At 59.2% G+C, this 19,792-nt stretch overlaps 2 protein-coding genes and 1 long non-coding RNA gene across 11 annotated transcripts; 2 read left to right on the forward strand and 1 right to left on the reverse strand.

The window, feature by feature from the left end:
* Positions 1-19: 19 nt before the first annotated feature.
* LOC138921271 (uncharacterized) lies at positions 20-1,033 on the forward strand. The gene is made up of 2 exons (XR_011433716.1): positions 20-95; positions 737-1,033. It is a non-coding gene; the product is annotated as an uncharacterized lncRNA (long non-coding RNA).
* Positions 1,034-3,452: 2,419 nt separating this feature from the next.
* TST (thiosulfate sulfurtransferase) lies at positions 3,453-10,743 on the reverse strand. The gene is made up of 3 exons (XM_023631286.2): positions 10,591-10,743; positions 9,351-9,982; positions 3,453-3,916 (listed from the first exon to the last, which is right to left on the reverse strand). The coding sequence occupies exons 1-3, from the start codon at positions 10,683-10,685 to the stop codon at positions 3,618-3,620; spliced, it is 1,026 nt and encodes a 341-aa protein (XP_023487054.1). The 5' UTR covers positions 10,686-10,743; the 3' UTR covers positions 3,453-3,617.
* Positions 10,744-10,748: 5 nt separating this feature from the next.
* On the forward strand, positions 10,749-18,622 carry MPST (mercaptopyruvate sulfurtransferase). 9 transcript variants are annotated; one of them, XM_070254272.1, is made up of 4 exons: positions 10,940-10,962; positions 11,923-12,121; positions 14,183-14,804; positions 18,023-18,622. In XM_070254272.1, the coding sequence occupies exons 2-4, from the start codon at positions 11,939-11,941 to the stop codon at positions 18,319-18,321; spliced, it is 1,104 nt and encodes a 367-aa protein (XP_070110373.1). In that variant the 5' UTR covers positions 10,940-10,962; positions 11,923-11,938; the 3' UTR covers positions 18,322-18,622. The 9 variants fall into 9 exon arrangements, with proteins under 9 accessions (XP_023487052.1, XP_023487053.1, XP_070110379.1 ...); XM_070254274.1 differs by having other exon boundaries at positions 10,941-11,060; XM_070254275.1 differs by having other exon boundaries at positions 10,954-11,060; positions 12,561-14,804.
* The last annotated feature ends 1,170 nt before the right edge of the window (positions 18,623-19,792 follow it).

Consider the following 19,792-nt stretch of genomic DNA (forward strand, 5'->3'; position numbering starts at 1 on the left):
ATACAAAGGGCTCTATTACCTCAGGGCTGATGGGCCCACCACCCTAGGGAGCGAGACCAGCGAAAGCCCCTACTGAGCAGGCAGGGGGCCCTCAGGTGTTGTGCACTCTCTCATTCACCCAAAATGTCCCCTGTGCACTCACCATGTCCCAGGTCGTGTGTCAGGCCCAGAGGGCTCTGATGCCATCAAGTGGGAAGGAAGTGGTTGGGATTACAAAGGGTTCAGTAGAGAGAGTGATTAGTTCTGTATAGGGAAAAGGAGGCGGAGCTCAGGGAAGGGCCATTTGAGCTGGATCTTGAAGGATGTGTAGGAGCTTAACAGTTTAGAAGGGACTTAAATATTAAAAGCATCGATGTGTTTATGGGCATAAACGTAGGTCAAGGGGAGTGGGGAGGGGAGGGAGAGATGCACCTGGAGTTGTCTGAGCTGGACAGGAAGGGGTCAGGGACCAAGGAGGAAATTAGAGTAGAGGTGGGACACTGAGGGTCTGCTCTCCTCCCCTTGAACCGCAAGGGTTACAGAAGGTTCACAAAGTTGAGGGACTTCTGCAGGCTCAGTCCTGTCTGGCTGCTGCTCAGCTGGGGGTGGGGTGGGGAACGCCGCCTGCAGGCCCAGCCTCTCAGGACCTCCCCGGGAAGCAGAGAGCCTGGTTGAACTCGGGGTCCCCAGAGTCTGGGCCTGCTTCTTATGAGAAGAGTGACTTTGGCCAAGTTCTTTAGCTGAACTTTCCTTGTAGGTGAAACGGATATAGCCCACCTCCAAGAGTAAGAGCGAGGACTGAACGAGGGCATTTTTGTGAAATACCTGGCACATTGCCTGGCACAGAGAGATGTCACCTGGAACTCTGAGCAAGGCCTCCAAGTACACCAGACTCAGACTTTTATCCCCTCCACACCTCCCCCGGCTCCCGTCCAAACCACCACTGCGTCTCGCCAGGGCTAACACTCTTGCCTCCCCACTGGTCTCCTGTTTTTGCTCTTGTCGCCTGTATTACCTATTGCTGCACAACAGCATTACCACAAACTCAGCTCCCCACGCGTTCCTTCTGGCCTGCTTTCTGCGGGTAGGGGTCAGGGCGTGGCTCAGCTGGGCACCTGCTTTGGAGTCTTAGAGCTGTAATCAAGGTGCTGGCCGGGGCCACACTCTCATCTGAGGCTAGACCGGGGACGATCTCCTTCCGGGCTCCTGGGGCTGTCGGCTGGACACTGTTTCTCACCGTCTGTTGGACTGACGGCCTCAGTTTCTTGCTGGCTGTCAGCCAGAGGCCACCCACGCAAGAGGGGCATTCAAATCTTATGTATTGTAATCCCAAAAGCGTCATCTACTATGGACTGAACGTTTGTGTCCCCACAAATTCATATGCTGAACTGAACCCCCAAAATGATGGTATTTAGAGGAGGGGCCTTTGGGGGGCAATTGGGTTTAGATGAGGTCGTGAAGGTGGGGCTCCCATGATGGGATTGGTGTCCTTATAAGAAGGGAAAGGGGGACCAGAGCTCCTCATTCTCCACCTTGTGAGGACACAGAGACAAAGTGGCCGTCTGCAAGCCAGGAAGAGAGCTCTTGCCAGGGCCAGATCTGCTGGCCCCTCGGTCTTGGACGTCCCAGCCTCCCGAAGTGTGAGAAATACACGTCTGTTATTTAAACTTGTTACAGCAGCCTGAGCTCAGACAGCATCCCATCGCCTTGGCCACATTTTCTTGGTTAAAAGCAAGTCACAGGCCCCACCCACGCTCAAGGGAGGGGACCACTTAGGGCGTGCACGTCAGAAGGTGGATCTCATGGGGATCCCCCTGGAGTCTGTCCATCAGATCCCCTTACAGTCTTTTCTCACCTCAGCAGCCAAGCGATTCTGTTAAACCTTTGTTGGATCATGTCACCTCTCAGATCAAGACCTTCTGGTAGCTTCCCACCTCAACCAGAGTAAAACCTTAAAGTCCTTCCATTTATCTGCAAGGCCCTATCCATGCCCCCACCCCCACCCCTTTCACTGACCTCAGCTCCTCCCAGTCTCCTGATGGCTCCCTTGGCCCCAGCCACGCTGGCCTTCTCTGGTTCTTGACCACACCAAGCACAGTCCTGCCTCAGGGCCTTTGCATAGCCGTTCCCTCTGCTGAAGCTTTCTTTGCCCGGATATCTTTGCCCATGACTTTCTTTTTCACCTCCTTCAGCACTCTGTTCATCTTCCCAGACCACCCTTTACAAAATCATCCTAACCACCCCCCCACTCCCCAATCCCCCATCTTTTCTCCCATAGTGCTTGTCACCACCTGACACACTAGATACGTATTTATTCTTTCCCCCAGTGGGATGGAAACCACATGCGAGTGGGGAGGTGACTGTATTCACTGCCGTGTCCCCAGCATCTGCACCAGCGCCCGGCTCACAGCAGGTGCTCAATAAACAAACGTGTTGACCAAGTGATCTCTGGGATTGGAGGAGCAGGAAGAGGAGGGCGAGGAGGAGGAGTCATCCGCCGAGGCCGGCTCTTTGGCCCCTCAAGGCTCCAGTAAGAGACCTAAAGCTGGCATGAGGACTGCATGGAGGTGAAAGGGGACAGCCACCCAGACTGAAGACCAAAGGCTCTAGCCCTCTTCCACTGCAGACCCCAAGGGCCATCAGCCCCCGACCCAACACACCAGCCCCTGAGCCAGCCTCCTCAGCTCTCACTGAGCGCCCAATTGCCCCGATGTCCAGCTGGAGGCTGCGGCATAGCACGGCCGGACTCGGTCCCTGCCCTCCAGGGCCGTGTGTTAACCCAGGAAGGCTGGACGGCAGGAGCAGGGGATCCCCAGTAGGTGGGGTCTGGAGTCATCTCACAGCCCCAAAGGAGGGCTTCGAGAAATGTTTCTGGGAAGCTCGAAAGCCAGGCACATGGGGCCGGTCCACCAGGTTTTTCTTCTCCTGTAGCTTCCTGGTTCACATCACACCGCCCGAGCTCTAAGACCCTCCCCGGGCGCTGAACTGCTTCTCCAGCACCTTGCCCCATCGCTCCCAGAATAAAAGGGTCTTATTCTAAGCCAGGAAGGGCACCCAGGCAGAGTCCACCTTCCTGTGGGCTGCTTCTGAGCATCGCCTCTTCGGAGAGGCCCCGGGGCCTTTGCTGTGTGACACCTCTTTGAACGCCCATCTGGAAGGCCAGCTGCCCCCCGTCCCATCCCGCCCACCCAGAGGGCTGGCCTGGCAGAGGGGTTGGTGCCTGGCTAGCCGTGGTCTCCCCTCTCTCTGGCCTCCCGGTACCCCTTCCAGGTAGGTCCCAGCACCCTCCGCCTGACGTGGGACAAGAAGCGGCTTCCTTTGCAAAAACTAAATAATCGAGTGGTGTCTTCAGTGTGGCTTCCCCAGCTGGGGGCTGCCACGGAGGTTTCTCTCCTCGGTGGGGGTCTAAGGAACAGGAAGGAGACAGAAGGGTGGGGCAAGGATGGAACCAGGGAGAGACAGGCAAACACAGCTCCTGGGAAAAGGCCAAGTTTATTCCAGTGCTGCCAGGGGAAGGGGGGCTTGACAGCAATCCTACCACGTGTCAGTCTCCTCTGCTGGAGAGCATGACCCAGTGGCAGGTCACGCTGGGGTCACTAAGCACGGGAGTCACGGGCCGTGGGAGGAGAGCCCACCGCTCAGGCCTTCCCGCCCTTCCACTGGGACACCCGGGTCTCCGGCGGGGCCCGGCGGAACCACTCGGACCAGGAGCCGTCGTAGATGGCCACGTCGGGCTTGCCACAGAGGTAGGCGGCCAGGGCAATGTGGCAGGCAGTGACACCCTTCCGGCAGGTGGCAATGAGAGGCTGCTCGAGGTTCACCTTCTTGGCCTCGAACATCGCACGGAGCTCCTCTGGGCTCTTCTCGAAGCCGTCCTCCGTCAGGAAGTCCATGAACGGCATGTTGACCGAGCCTCGGATGTGGCCTGGCTCCAGTCCTGGGCAGGGGCAGAGGACAAAGGGCAGGACAGGGTTAGGAGGAACACGGGGGTGGGGGCGAGTGGGGCCCAGAGGCTGCCACCTGTCCTGGATATAAGGATAGAGCGCTGCGCAAATAAAAATAATGTCTTTGCCCTTCTTGGAGCTCAGTTTATTCCTGGCCCTACCTACATTCAGTGCTCACGACTTAAGACAGAGTGTCCCCTCCCCCAAAACCAGCCTTGAAGGAGGAATGTCCACCATCCTACCTGCTTGAGAGGTGTGAGTATCAGCTCTACTATTTACTGCCCTTTCCCCTGGGCAAACCACTTCACTTCTCTGACCTCAGTGTTCTCATCTGTAAAATGGGCTCTGTGGTACGTACCTATCTCACAGGGCTCTTGAGAAGAGGAAATAAGATGATAAATGCAAATATGCCGTGCTGTGCCCATTGCTGAGAACACAGGGGTGAAAGGGAGAGACATGGCCCGGGCTCGCAGGGGAATTAGTCTAGCAAGGAAGACAGGTGTGAGACGGACAGCCACATAATTCATGACGTATAATGTCACTCCATTTCACAGACAAATACACTGAGGCTCAGCAGAATGAAACAGCTCGCGTAAGGCCACACAGAGAGGTAAAGACAGACCCAGGACCAAACCGAGTCCCGTGGGTTCCTGTTAAGCACACAGTTGTAGAAAGAGCATGTGACCTGGTGTTAAACATAAGTTCCAATCCCAGCTCTCGGGCCAGCCCGGTGGCAGAGTGGTTAAGTTCGCACACTCTGCTGCCCTGGCCTGGGGTTCGTGGGTTGGGACCCTGGGTGTGGACCTGCACGCTGCTCATCAAGCCATGCTGTGGCAGCATCCCACATACAAAATAGAGGAAGACTGGCACAGATGTTAGCTCAGGGACAATCTTTCTCAAGCAAAAGGAGGAAGACTGGCAACAGATGTTAGCTCAGGGCCAATCTTCCTCACCAAAAAAAAAAAAAAATCCCAGCTCTGCCACTTACCATCAGGGTGACCTTAAGCAAGTCATGTCACTTCTCAGTCCTGAGGCCAGCCCACCCACCCTGGGGGGCAGGTGAGAATGGGGGCAGTGCAGGCCCTACAGGCCCCTGCTACCAACCCTGAGAGGCTTGGATGGAAGCAGAATGAGGGTCTAGGCTGGCTCGGGGGTCCACGCTGGAACTGTCTCTGCACCCAGTGAGGCCCTTCTACCAAATCTGGCTCCAGAACAGTCAGTAAGTGGGGCACAGGGGACTGGGCCGCTGCCAGAGCTGGCACTGCCCACGGGGTCAGGGCCTCGGTCCAGCGCCGGCAGACCCAGGTCACTGCTCTCCTCCTCGAGCAGCCCCCACCCAGGCAGTGGGCACTGAGGCAGCTCTGGGCGTCTCTCTGGGCTCCCTTTCCTCCAAAATTCCCCACCACCCCATTAAATCGAACCACGGGGCAAGGCAGGACCAGTGTGGGTGGCAGTGGGAGGGAGAGAAACTGGCCAGAGTGACAGGGCACACAGTAGGGCAGTCTGCAGCCATGCTGGCCCTGCACCTCTCAGCCTCAGTTTCCCCATCTGTGAAGTGGGGAGACAACCCCCCTAGCCCTCAGGCTTGTGGGGAAGTCAGCTCCCGTAGGGAGAAGACCCCAGTGACCCTGGCACACCGTCGACGTGCAGTCACAGAGCCACATCCCATTCCCCTCTCCCCACGTTCAAAGCGGGTTCCGGAATTCACTGGCCTTCGATTGAACAGATGGCCCCACTTAGAAAATTACAGCGATTTCCTCCTGTTGTGATTTCATCTTTTTGTCTGGAAGCTAATCTGAGATGGGACGTGTGCGGACCCAGGCAGTGAGGAACACTTGATGTGTTGGCCTCGAGGGTGTTCTTTGCCAAGAAACCCAACTTCAAAATGTTTCGGCATCCAGACGATGGGCCGGATTTAAGTGCGTTCAAAAGCGCCCGCGGTCGTTCAGTCCTGAATGCTGTGTTGTTTCGTCCCCCACCCCCGATGAAACAGCCCATCTGGTTACATCAAAGGCACCTCTGCCGAGTAAAGAAGTCAGGGGTCCCGTAGGCTCCGGCCCCCCACACTCGGCCGCCTCGGGAGGAGGGGTCCTCCTTCCATCTCTGCCAGCAGGGGCTCAGGCCCTGGCTGAAGAATTCAAATGAGCAGGAACTGACTGCCTGCGTGTGGGGAAGGCCGGATGAACCTGGCCCAGAGAACCTTGGAGCAGAGCCACCGGAGGGAAGACACACAGGGCCCAGAAGCCAGGGGCTCCTACCGTTCTTCTCCCAAATCCAGCTTCAGCTGCAGGCTCGTGGCTTTCCCTACCCCCAGCAGGCAGGCCACCATGCTCATAATCTCGGGCACCAGGTGCCCAGACAATGATGATCTCAAGAACTTTATCTTCCTCAATCCTCACAAAGCTGGGGAGATTATCCTCCTGCCACCAATGGGGAGCCTAGGCTCAGAGAGGTGAGGTGACTTGCCTTAGGACACACAGCAAAGGTGTGTAAAGTGAATTCAGGTCTGTCCCACCCCAAAGACTGCGTTCTTTGACCACCCTGAGCCTTGCTGGGAAAGGGGGCCGAGGCCGGGAATGGATGAGATGACCTCTCAGGTTCCTCAGCCGCTCAGAGGTCTGGGACTTTGTGGTCCAACTCTGGCCAAGAAGATGCCAGACAAGTGCGTGAGTAGACATCCCTCAGGTCACTGAGCGAGCTGAGTTTTCAAGGCCAGGAAAGCCTGTTTGGCTCTTTCTTGCTTTCCTCCTAAAGCCACTAAGGAATCCAGTGCAGGTGGCCCCAGTGGGCAGCCCCCGACCCAGGAGGGAGAGACAGGCAGAGGGGCCCCAGGATCCCATGAAAGGACACCAGCACCGTGGAGCTGTGACCTTTCCCCTGTCCCTGTGTTTGCTCACAGCAGTGGCCTTGAGAAACAGCCACGCTTTGATGGCTGCCAACTGGGGTTACGTCTTGGCCACTCTGTGCTCCCATCCCCACCTGCAATGTGGGACAGGTTCCGACCCGCTGCCTCCCCTGCAGGGCCGCTGTAGGTGGCAAGGAGAGGATGTGCATAAAGGAGTCCACAAATGAAAGTGCTCATTAGGCGGCCAATACCCTCCCTCTTCACCCTCACTGACCCCGAGGGGGGAGGAAAGGAGAATAAGGTTGAGAAAGATGCTGAGTGGATCAACTCCCACCTCCGTTCTCTCCTCCCCCACAGCTCCTGGAAGGTGCACAGGGTTCCTTTCATTAAGGAGAAGGGTTCAAAGGTGAGGTGACTCGCCTGAGGCCACACAAAAGTGCCACACCAGGGCATGAACTCAGGTCTGGCTGACTCTCCCACCTTGCACCCCTCATGAACAGGACCACAAGCACCGGAGCAGAGAAACTGAGGCCCGAGGGGAAGCTGCTTGCCTACGGTCAGCAGAAGGGGTTGGCGGTTTTCTGAGGCCCCGCATCCAGCTCCTCCTGGGGGTCACTCCTCCCAGGGCTGCCTGGGGCCTGCCTGCCACTCACACTCCCCTGGGTGTTACATCTGGACCGTTAAGCCCACGGGGGGACCTCCCAGATCCCAGCCCAACCTGGGGACCACGAACTCAGCAGAGCCTGGTGCGCCTCTGCATCCAAATGTCTCGTGCAGGAGGCCAGCAGAGCCTCTCAGAGAAGGAGGGAGGGAAGTGCCATGTCCTCCAGGCCTTTCCCGGTGGCCCTGGCCTTTGCAGTTCTCAGGACACTCCTCCAGCCACTGCTGCACTGAAATAAACCCACAGCCGGATGGGGGGGGGGCCTCACTCTTCTCGTTTCTTATAAGGGACCCAGAGAGGCCAAGCAATTAGACTGAGGTCCCACCACAAAGGAGGAGCTGAGCTCAAATCAGGATCCCCGCACTCCAGATGGGGACTGGGGGAGGGACTTTAGAATTTGGGGCTTGAGGAGGCATTCCTGGGGCAGGCTGTTGCCCCTCTCTGAGCCCTACAATGGGAGCGGGGAGACTGGCCTGGCATCTGCACACTCTCCCTCCTCTTACTCTCAGGTTGCTGCAGGGCAAGCTGGGAGGCAGCTGAAGAAACTAGTGCCCGTTCCTCCCACAGCGGCAGCCGAAGTCCCCAGGAGAGAGGGCCCAAGGGGGCTGCTGGAGTTCTGCGTCAGGAGTCTCTGCAAGGTGCCCAACGAACTTGGATCTTCAACTCCAGGCCTCCAGCAAGCCCAGCAAGGCAAACACGGGGCCTGGGAAAAGCACGATGGGGAGGCAGAGCCCGGCGCTCTCCTTGCTCTGCCCTGCCGCTAACCAGCAGCCTTGACCGGACCCTTCCTCTCGGTGCCCCCCCCCCTCCCCGCACAGAAAGGAAGAGACGTTTTTTAACAAGTTAGGCAAAATGTTGCACAGGACTTAGATTCCCCAGAGCAGTCGACTGAGGACAGAGCCACTGCCCCAGGAAGTGCCAGCCACCCCAGGGGCTCAGGGCAGCCTGGACCACCAGGGGCCCCCAGAGCAGTGAGGTCCTGGCCATCAGAGGTGCCCAGGCAGGGGCTGGAGGGCAACCAGCAGGAGCGAGGGTGAGATCTCTGCGGTTCTGTTAGGAGATTCCAGAACCCAGCGTTTCCTCTCCTGAGGCCCCTCCCACCTCCAGCCTCCCCTTTGTCCATAGGAGAGGACTCCGGAGCCCACTCCCTGCCGATGCCTGGCAGAGGGGCTCCCTCCTGGCCTGGGAGCTGGGCGTGGGGCAGAATGGTGGTGCATGCTGCTTTAGAGCATTCGTTTGAAACTAGGCAGTGCTGGGTTCAAATCCCAACTCTGCCACTTAACTGTGTGAGAACTTAATGTCCTGGCACCTCAGAGTCCTCCCGTCTAAAATGGGGATATTAAGCTTTGTTAGATGAGATAATGCAGCGTCAAGGGCTTAGCATGAAATGGCAGCTGCTGTTACGGCTCTGAGGCAGGCTGCAGCTGTTTGGAACGGTCAGGGGGGCCCCGGAGAGCTGCAGAGGGAGGGGTGCTGGGAGAAGGGCATTGTTGATGTCCATAAGGGTTTCTGGGGAGCTGGAGAGGCCCTGAGAAGCTAGGTGTCCTTCTGTGTAGCAATGCATGTGTTGGCTCATGGACACAGCCCTGGGCATGAGGGAGCTAGTGTCTGGGCACGGATGTGGGTGGATGTGTCACCAGTCCTCTCTGCAGATGCCACCCCATACAGATGCTAGGTTGCTTGTTAGCGTGTAGCTATGGGAACACGCACATAGCTATGGGAACACATACGCAGGTCCTCATGCATCAGAGCTGAAAAAGCCTTTAGGCTTAGCTCTAACCTCTCATTTTACAGATGGAAAGACTGAGACCCACATGGGGGGAACTGAGGGCAAAACAGGAGAGGGTCCCAGACATCCTTACTCCCCATCCTTCCACTGAGCATGACTCCCCAGGGACCACCCACCCTCTGGGACACCTACCTACTGCGTCTGGCTCTGGCTCAGTTCCCAGGTACCGCCCCTGGGAACGTGAATCCACCAGCTGGAACCTCTTAGATTTCAGGTTCTCCAGCACCTGCTCGTAGGTCTTGAGCAGGGAGCGGTCCAGTGTGGCTTTGAAGATGGCCGGCTCTGGGCGTGAGGGCTCAGATGTCACCGGGTGGCCCTCCTTCAGCCAGTTCCGGAAGCCACCATTGAGCACAGACACCGTGCGGTGGCCAAACACACGAAACATCCACCAGACCCGAGGCGCGTAGAAGCTGCCCAGGTCGTCACCATCATACACCACCACGTGCGTGTCGTTGCTGATGCCCAGGCGGCCCACGTAGTCGGCGAAGCCCGCCTCGCTGGGCAGCATCATCTCATAGGGCGACGCCGCGTTCCGGCACTCCTCTATGTCAAAGAAGGAGGCGCCGGGCACATGGCGCTCTAAGTACTCCTTGCGGGCCTCGCGGGTGCCGGGGGAGTACCAGGACGCGTCCAGCACCCGCAGGCCAGGCCCCAGCTTGCCAGCCCGGACGGACTCCGCCAGCCACTTGGTGGACACCAGCGCCCGGTAGAGGACCTGGTGAACCATGCTTTCAGCTCTGCACGTCACCTGGCGCGGATGGGAACTAGGAAAGAGACTGGAATGAAGCTGTATGTGCAGTGGAGTGGGGCCTGGCAGGACGAGCTTTTTCCCTGCCGCACCTGTTTACAGCAACCCCGTGGGGCTGGGGCGTGCAGTGGGGTAGGTTCAAAGTTTCCCCAGGACAAGCCTGCTCCGCCCCTCCCTGGGTCCCTCCCGCGCAGGAGGGGGTGGGGCTTGAGCTGCGGAGGGCTCCATTCGGGAGCTGGCTGGGAGGGCGACAGGCCCAAGAAGCTATAGTATTCGCCCTCGGGATCGTGCCAGAAAAGAGCAGCGAAAAGAGGCTCAAGATTGGGGAGAGATGGCAACTCGGGCCTGGAGCCCGCTTTCCCGGGAAGGCAGGGGAGTGGGCGCGCGGGGGAGGGTCCGCGCCTCTAGCAAACCCGCCCACCGCCTCGCGGCAGCCTGCGCTCGCCCGCCTCCAGAATGCGCTAGTCCAGCCCCGGCTCCGTGCCCTGTGCCCAAGTTGGGTCCGGGCTTCCCGGAGCACCCCGACCTGCTCTCGTTACGGGGACTTTCCCCTGGATCGCAGGTGGCCTGGCCAGCGGCCCAATCCCGAGCGGTCTGCCGCCGCCCCCACCCCGCCGCACTCACTCGCCCTCGCCGCCGCCCTGGAGCTCGCCCTGCCCGCTGGAGAAGTTGGCGCGTTCAAAGCCAGAGCCCACAACAACCCGGCCGGCCCACACCATCGCGTCGCCGCCCGAGGGGGGACAGAGCGCCGCCCGCCGCGCCCCCGCGCGGTCCCCGCCCAGCCGCGCCCGCCCCGCGCTGCCCCCCAGTGCGCCGCGCCTCTCAGAGCCCCGGGGACCCGCCGGGGGCGCGGGGCGGCGCGGGCCGGGCGCGGGGCAGAGCGTGGCGGCGCGGGCGTCCCCCCGGCCCGGCCAGTGGAAGGCGCGGGGCAGCGGCGGCTCCGAGTGGCCGCAGCGGTGGGCTGTGCCGGAGTCTCCTCCCTTTGGCCCGCCGCAGGTTGGTGGCGAGAGGAGGGGACGGCTGCGGGCGCGGGGAGGGGGTGCCCTGCCGCCGGGGCCATGGCCAAGCCCGGAAGCCGGGAGCCCGAGACCTGGGTAACTGCTGCGGCGTCGCGCTGGCCTGTCCTTAGGGGGCGGTGGATCGGTGGGGTGCGCGGCGAGGGGCTCCCCCGCGGGGCCTGAGCGGAGGAGGCGGCCGCAGGCTGGGAGGAAAGGCGCGCCCCTCGGTTCGCCCTAAGGATGGCCGTGCGCGGCAGCCTGGGGAGGCCTGCAGGGGGAGGTCTGGGTGAGTGGCGGGTGGGGAGCCGTGCGTGGGGGTGGGGATCATCGGGTGGCGCAAGAGAGGGCGGGCGGGAGGGAGGAGAACTCATAAAGCCGGACAGAGAGGCCAAGGAAAGAGGCCAGCTGACCCAGAGGCTCCAGGAGGAGAAACTGGCAAAGAAGTGCCCGGAGTGTAATGAAACTAACGTGTGTCAAGGCCTGCTTGGTGAGGCACTTTGCTGGGTACTCGGACGGTGTTCCTACTTCCCACAAGAGGCCTGCGCGGTAGGCCAGGAGCTTATTTAAAGACCAGGGAGAGAGGCTGGCCGAGCCAGTCGCTGGGGACACGTGGTGGAGTTGAGGCAGCCTGTTGTCCTCCCAGATCTGAAGCCCCGTGTGTCACCGGCTGCCTTGGTTTCCCCTTGCTCAGCGCCAAAGCCTCAAACTTCTGAAAAACTGCCTTTGGTTTTAATTCAACCTATTTAATTGTGTTTATATGATTTAATTTTTAACAATGGCTGTGTTTAACAACCGGTTGGCATAATTCCTGGGAATCCAGCAACTAGTTCTTTGCAAGCTGGTGGGACACCCCTGCCCCTACTCGGCTGTCTGCCTGTGCTGTTCCATATGCCTGGGGTGCTTTTCTCATCTTCCTTTTAAAATTTCTTTTTATTCTGAAATAATTATATTCTCACAGGAAGTTGCAAAAATTCATGCTTTGGGAACATTTGCCCAGCGCATCCTCTGAGCTCTGTGCTGTGCAGTCGGGGGGCAGAGGGGTCCCGGGACCGACGAGGCTGGGCAAGTCCTCGAGGAACACCCAGGCTCAGTGGAGCCCTACTCTTGCAGGGCCAACCCCAGATGGCGGCCTGGCACTCCCACGTCCCCGAGTGCAGGTGTGTGCTAGGGGATCCCGAGGTGGGCCCAGGGCTGTCCTTTCTGTCCTGGAGTCCTTCACTCCCACAGCATCCCCACCTGCAGTGGTCCAGGCCTGCCCAGCACACAGCGACCTGGTCCCCGCCCTTTGCCCTTCGCCCTTTGCCCTTCTAGACACACAGCCTGCTCTCCCAGACCCTCTACCTCCGGCAGTCCCTTGTGAGAACTGCCAATCCAGCAGGGAGGGTGGGGCAGGATGACCTCCAACCTCTGAAGTCCCACCCTATCCTGAAATCCTAATTCTGCATTAGCTGCTGTCCGTTCAAAGGCCACCTATGAGAGCAACGTTGAAGAAAGAATGGGATTTTTATTAGACTGTTTTTAATGATTATTAAAACCAGCCACGTGCAGTGCATAATGATGGCCCCTCTACATTCATGATTTCATCTTCCCTCTAAGAGGTGAGGGTCGGAAGCCCAATGGACACAGCCCAGGAGCCGAACAGGCCGGACCTCACACAGCCCGTTAAGCACCGGACTTACTTGGGATTTGTGCTGACTTTGGGGGCCTCTGGCTCCCAAACCAAGGTTCTTTCTACTCTAAATGGATCCTTGGGGAAGAAAACAAGGAGCCCCAAGAATGGTGGGGGGGCGGGGCTGTGGTGGCTCTCAATGGGTCCTTCAAGAAGCGGCCTGTGGCATCTCCCAGCATTATCCAGCTGTGGGGAACCCCCACCGAGACTGGGATTGCCCCTCAGCCAGAGCCCCCTCGGCAGCCTCCTCATCCTGAAGGTCAAGCTTCCGTTTCCTGGGTCCCTGAAAAGGTCAGATCGGTTTGGACTTCCCCCTCCTCCAGGAAGCCTTCCCACTCCTTCTGCTCCCCCCTCAGGCTAAGGTCATGGCCCCTCTGCTCACACTGCACTCCAGACTTTCCTCAGTTCTGTTGTCTCTTGAGCAGGCCTGTGGCCCATCTTACCATCAGGGCCTGGCAAAGTCAAGAGTTTCTCATTGTCCAGCGCACTTCCCGTGTAGACGAAGTGGGTTCCTAAAAGCCAGCCTGTGATGGGACTGTAGGAGGGGGCTGGGCACAGGGTATCCCACTGTGGACTCATTAGGCCCTGGTCATCGTTGACCTGGGGCTGGGGAAGAAGTCCAGCCTCAGGAGCTGAAATCTGGCTTCAGATCCTGAAGCAGCCCCTGACCAGCTCTGCGACCAAGGGTAAGGAGCTTGCTTATGTCCCTAACTGCCAGTCGCCTCATTCACAAAACAGGCATCTTGATGCACCCTCTACCAAAGGCTGGCTGACCGGAGCACGCCACAGAATGGCAGCAGGACAGCCTGGTCTGGACGTAGAGGTTGTTCTCTGCACAGGGGGTGCACAGCTGAGGGGTTGTGCGGCGTGGACCCACTCATGCAGCCATGTGCCCCATGGGAACTCTGCCTTTCTCTAGCCGGCACAAAGGCACCTAGTGGACTGGGGGCTCCCTGCACAGGGGCTCAACACGTTTGGAGCCTCCTGGTGCTGGAAGGCTGTGGGCTGACCTGTCACGGTGGACTGGTGGGCTGGTGGGCTGGCACACTCTCAGCTGCTGGCCAGCGGGGGAGGGGAGGGGAGCGGGAGAGAGGCACTAGGTCACTGTTGCTGCTGCCGCAAGAAGGTCAGGAGAGAAAGCTCAGGCTCAAGGGACAGAATCTGACCTTGCTGGGCTCCCAGGGCCTGCAGAGCGCATGTCCGTGAGAAGTCTGGATTCTGGTGTCAGACTGCTAGTGTGAAGGCTGGCACCACCACGCTTAGCTGGTGACCTTGGTCAAGTTAGTGCACTTCTCTGAGCCCCAGTGGGTCCTCTGAGAAACAATGAGAACAATACCAAACCTCTGGAGGCTACTCAGCAAATAAGTGGGAACCTAGTCTGTGTCCCGCAGTGTCCTAAGGTAGTGAGGATTAAGTGGCACACAGCAGGAACTCAGTGAGTGCCAGCTACTATTCCCATGAGGCCCCGGCCCCCAGCCCCAGCACCGTTTCTCGTCCCCGGGGCCGACCTCTTCCTTGATTCCCTCCTGACATCCTCCCTGTCGCCCAGTCCTGCAGCCCCAGTGTCGCCGCCGCCATGGCCCCGCAGCAGCTCTTCCGCGCGCTGGTGTCGGCGCAGTGGGTGGCCGAGGCGCTGCGGGCCCCGCGTGCCGGGCAGCCCCTGCAGCTGCTCGACGCCTCCTGGTACCTGCCCAAGCTGGGCCGCGACGCGCGCCGCGAGTTCGAGGAGCGCCACATCCCGGGCGCAGCGTTCTTTGACATCGACCAATGCAGCGACCGCACGTCGCCCTACGACCACATGCTGCCCAGCGCGGCGCACTTCGCCGAGTACGCGGGCCGCCTGGGCGTGGGCGCCGCCACCCACGTCGTGGTCTACGACGCCAGCGACCAGGGCCTCTACGCCGCGCCCCGCGTCTGGTGGATGTTCCGCGCCTTCGGCCACCGCGCCGTGTCGCTGCTGGACGGTGGCTTCCGCCACTGGCTGCGCCAGGGCCTCCCGCTGAGCTCGGGCAAGAGCCGCCCCGCGCCCGCTGAGTTCCACGCCGCGCTGGACCCCGCCTTCGTCAAGACGTACAAGGACATCAAGGAGAACCTCGAATCGCGGCGCTTCCAGGTGGTGGACGCCCGCGCCACCGGCCGGTTCCGGGGCACGGAGCCCGAGCCCCGAGACGGTAACAGCAATGCGCAGAGGGCCGGGAGATCCGGATTCTGGGGGCCTCCCTGGCGTTAATCCTCAAGTGGGGCAATAATCCTTGCCCCAGCCCCATCCGTGCTTGGGGCAATGACTACCCCAAATTCCTTGGGAACCCAGGGTGCCCTGTATAAGTGTGAGAACCCAAGCAGCCTCACCCCAACAGTATGGCTGTAGGGGGTCACTGCGGAAGGGGAGGGGTGGTTTGGGAAAAGCCCCAGAGGGATGAGGCCAGGTCAGGGCTATGCCATCCCTGAGGGTGATGGAGGTGGGCAGAGGAGGAGTCTAGGGCGTTGAATGGCAGGAAAGTCCCTCCCAGGGGCCAAGGCTTGCAGAGGGCAGGACAGAAGGGCGGTAAGGAGAGAGTGAGGTTGCTGCCCCAGCTGGGAGCAGAAACCCAATAGAGGGTGGTTGCTGGCTTGGGCTGGGGCGGCACCTTCTGCTGGGAGCTGGATTTCCCCAGGGAGACAGCCCACAGGAAAGCCCTGTAGGAGGTAGGGAGGGGTCCCCACAAAGCAGGGGGGTCCGTGGCCGCCTTGGTGTGAGCCTTTCAATGATGCCGAGCGGTGGGTGTTGTCGTTGTACAGAGGAGGAAATGGAGCCTTAGAATGGCTGCCTTGCCAGGTCTCAGGAAGCAGCCGGCCAGGAGCTGAACTTGGGAGGCCGTCCATTTAACGCAGGGAGCGGTTGTTCCCAAGCCATTTCTCTCCTGCCCGCTTCAGGGGGCGGGGGGCAGTGCAGGGAATTTGCTACTTCCTCTGGGAAGCTCTCCCTGAATGGCATCCCCCAGGCCCCTGGGTTGGGGCATCGGGGTTGGATCTTCTGTCCTGTGCTTTCAGAGCAGCTTGGGCTCACCCTGTCCTAGCACTGTTTAAGATGGCCCCAGGGCAAGGACGGTCCATGCTCCCAGTGCATCCTAAAGGCTAAGCTGGTAGCTAGCACGGAGTCAGTGCCTCAGAGAGGTTTGGCAAATTCCGAAGGTCCCTGCAGAGCAATATTGACATTAGGTCAAACCAAATGAAACTGCTCATCTCCAGCAGTTTTTGAACCTACACAGGCAGCAATTTCATATGGTTCAGCCTAATAAGGACGCCACCTTGAACCTGTTGGGTCCTGCAGCTCAGCCCCCAGTGGGAGGGGATGGAGCAACATAGGGCAGGAAGCCAGAGCCAGACCTGGGTTCAGAGCCCTCCCCCAGGCTGCACTGGCTGTGTGACACCTGGCAGGTCACCTGATCTCTGAGCTGCTGCTTCTGCATATGTGAAGTGGAGCAGAACATGGAACAGAAAGGATGTGGTGGGGGTCAAATGTTAAATGAGAGCAAGTGTGTAAAGCAGCCAGCTCCGTGTTTGCACACACAGGATGCACTCAAGAAATGGGAAGTGATACAATTAACGTGTGCGTCTCTGGTTATGGCTCTTTACAGAGGTGATTAATGCTCACCTCAGTCATGCTTGCTCGTCTGTAAAATGGGGGATAACGATGCGCACCCAGCGGGCCTGTTGTCAAGGTGGACCCAGCTGGTATGCGTAGCAGCTCCATGTGAATCAGTGGAGGAGATCACCGTCCCATCATTCCCGCCCCACAGCCTGAGACTGGCCAGTGCACCTGTAATTTGCCACATCGGCCCAGCGTGGGGAGGAAGCATGCCTTGGTGGGGTTCAAGGTGTGGGGACAGCCTTGCTCCGACTGTGGCCATGCTGGGCTGAGAGCTTGCTTTCCTTCCTTTCTCCGGCCTGGTCTCCAGGTAATTACTCTGACTGAGCCCAGTTTCTGCATCTGTTAAGTGGGGATGCAGGATGCCTTCCAGCCAGCCATGGACTCAGAGTGCTGTCTGTCCACTAAGTCCTGAGAATAGATACCAACATGGGTCAGCAGCTCCCTGTGGGAGTGTCACCCCACTGTGAGGGGAAACTGAGGAAGAAGCCGCCCTAGAGTCAGAATGGCCAAAATTGGACCCATTGACTATGAGGGTTCATTTTGTTGCCAATCTCAGTTCCTGGCATGAAAATGGGAATGTCAGTAACACTGCCTAGTGGGGGATGGTGGAAATGAAATGGCCAGTGGTGGAAAGGAAATGTGTGTCGGGAGCCCAGGGCAAGTTTCCAGAGATGTGGGTAAAGGGCTGACCCTCTCAATGAATGGTCACCAGCCTTGCCCAGGTTCTTCATGCTACGAGCAAAACGGTCTTTTGAAGACAGAAGTCTGATTTCCCCTCGTGGTCCTGTCGAAGCCCGAGTCTTAATCCAGGCTTGCCGAGGGGCTCCCAGCCCCTTGGTTCCCCTGGGTCCTCGGCCTCCCTACTGTCTGGGCTTTCACCACGATCACCTTTAACCCCTCTAAGCACCATGGGATTTCATCCTCTGTCCCCAAGGACTCCGTCTGCCTGGGGTGCTCAGCCCCCACCACCCAGACCCCTCAACCTGGCTGAATCCTCCTCTCCCTTCAGGGCTTTCTCAGAGAAGCTTTATGGCCCTCCCGCCTCCCAGGTTGTGCGGCCTGCTGGTCAGCAGCACAGGCTCTGGGGCCCCTCTCCCCCTCCAGACTCGGGCGAGCGATTTCGTGTGCCTTGTCTCCTCATCTGTACCAACGGAGGATAGTAATTTCTTTCGCATAGAGCTTGCGGAGGATGAAAGGAGAAAATACGCCGCGGGGCTCAGAACTGTACCTGGCACAACATGAGCCCTCAGTAACATCAGCGGGTATTGTTACTATTAGTATCTTTTATAATGTGCCCCCATGGCACCCCGTGGGGCTTTTGGTAACACCCATGTCACCTGTAATTATTTGGTGATTGCCTGTCTGCCAGGCAGGCCACATCAAAACTCCTTGGCTGCGAGTGCTGTAGGCCCCAGTAAGGCAGAGGTCTTGTTTGTCTTTGTTGTCCCCATGCGCATAGGCATAGCCGGTTATCAGGAGGTGGTGGGGGGCGGGGTGGCAGAGTGGGGCTCTGAGTCGAGTCTTAGGTTCGGATTCCAGCCAGCAATTTGCTGGCTGCAGGACCTTGGGTGATGCTGACCCTCAGCATCTCCGTCTGTAAAATGGAAATGTCTGTGCAGAGCGCCTGCGTCTCCTGGTGTGCGGACTATAAGAGATGAGGCGTATAGAAGGTTTCGGGCTGTGGCTGTGAGGGGGCCTCTGGGAGTGCAGGGGGCCATTCATACCAACCCCCACTTTGTTCCTGCCCTCCTGCAACAGGCATCGAACCCGGCCACATCCCTGGCACCGTGAACATCCCCTTCACGGACTTCCTGACAGACGAGGGCCTGGAGAAGAGCCCCGAGGACATCCGCCGCCTGTTCCAGGACAAGAAGGTGGACCTGTCCCAGCCGCTGGTGGCCACATGTGGCTCCGGTGTCACAGCCTGCCATGTGGCACTTGGGGCCTACCTCTGCGGCAAGCCCGACGTGGCCATCTATGATGGCTCCTGGGTGGAGTGGTACATGCGCGCGCAGCCAGAGGAAGTTATCTCAGAGGGCCGGGGGAAGACCGTCTGAGGCTGGGCAGGACGCAGGAAGCTCGGGTAACACTCAGCCACCAGCTGTGCGCAGCCTGGTTGTTCAGACTCTGCTTTGACCGGGAGACTCTTTCTTCCTCCAACTCGAGTGGCACATAGGGCGACATCCCAGAGGCCAGGAATTCGGTTGACTTGTGGGTACCCAGTGGAGGCAGGAGATAAGGTGGCGGTGGCACACGGGGCCGGGAGCTGCCCACATGGTGCTGAGCTGGGTTGCAGCCCTACCTCCTGTCTGTCTTGCTCTTGAGGAAATAAAACAGCCAAGTGCTAAATCCTTCTAACTGTGGGGTGGCCTCAGTTTTCCTCAGGAGCCAGGGGTTCCAGCATGCCCAGCAAACAGAGCTCCGTGGAGCCTGGGGATCTTGGGGATCCTGTCCCTGACTTCTGATCTGTGCTGGAGCCCCAGCACCCTTCCATTCCTGCCACCAGAATACCCCCAGTCAACCGCCCTCCACCCTATAGTGCCGGGGGTCGACCTTCTGGCTTCTGGGCTATTTAAGGTGCATCTTGCTGTGATGTGTCTGGAGTCCCACCCAAAGCCCCCCACAGGTAAGCAGTACATCTCATTTCAAGCCAGGTGGGTCCAGATCTTAGTAGGAGGCTGTAGCCCCCCGAGGAGGCCTGTGCCGGCCCGGCCAGGGTGCTCTGGAGAAGGGCTGCGTTTAGCCACACTGGAAGAGAATCTAGTTCGAGACTCTGGGAGCCCTCTCTTGGATGCTCGCCTCTGGAGCTCGCAGGGGGTGGGCGGACCCCTGGACTTGATCCTTTCTGCTCAGAGACCCTCTCCCCCCAGGCTTCCCGAGGGTGGGGGCTCCGCTCTCCTCCGTCTGTGTTTGTCCTTGATGCAGAGGCAGACATAGAAGACCCCAGAGACCCCCATCAGAACCTGGGCCACCCCTCCCCATCTTCAAGCCCCCAAGGTCCCTCTTGCCACCAAAGGGCCAGTGTCAGCCGGTACTGGAGGGAACCCCAGAAAGGGGGGAAAAAAAAAAAACCAGAAAGGGGCAGTGACTTAGCCAAGGCCACAGGATGGAGTTACCACAGAGCTGGCAACAGACCCCGAGCTCCTGACTCCGAATTGACTCCTTTTCACCTACAACCCCCATCCCGCTTCCTCTGATGCTGAGTCACCTCCCGAGGCCACAGGGAGGGCACAGCCACCAGGGCAGAGTGCTGGTTTTCTGAATGAGAGCCCTAACGTAAGTCCCAACCTCTGCGAGCCGCAGCTTCACCATCTGTAGAACGGGAATCATCTGTACTTCAGGAGAAGCGATTTCAGACAAGGGCCTGGCCAAGAGCCCACTGCAGGGTCCCATCGTTCCAGTCCAGGGTGCCCCACATCATTCCAGCCCAGGGTCCCCCCATCCTTCCAGCCCAGAGTCCCCCCCATCCTTCCAGCCCAGGGTCCCCCCCATCGTTCCAGCCCAGGGTCCCCCCAGCACTGACGTTGG

This window comes from Equus caballus, chromosome 28 (assembly GCF_041296265.1).
Source record: "Equus caballus isolate H_3958 breed thoroughbred chromosome 28, TB-T2T, whole genome shotgun sequence".
NCBI lineage: Eukaryota > Metazoa > Chordata > Mammalia > Perissodactyla > Equidae > Equus > Equus caballus.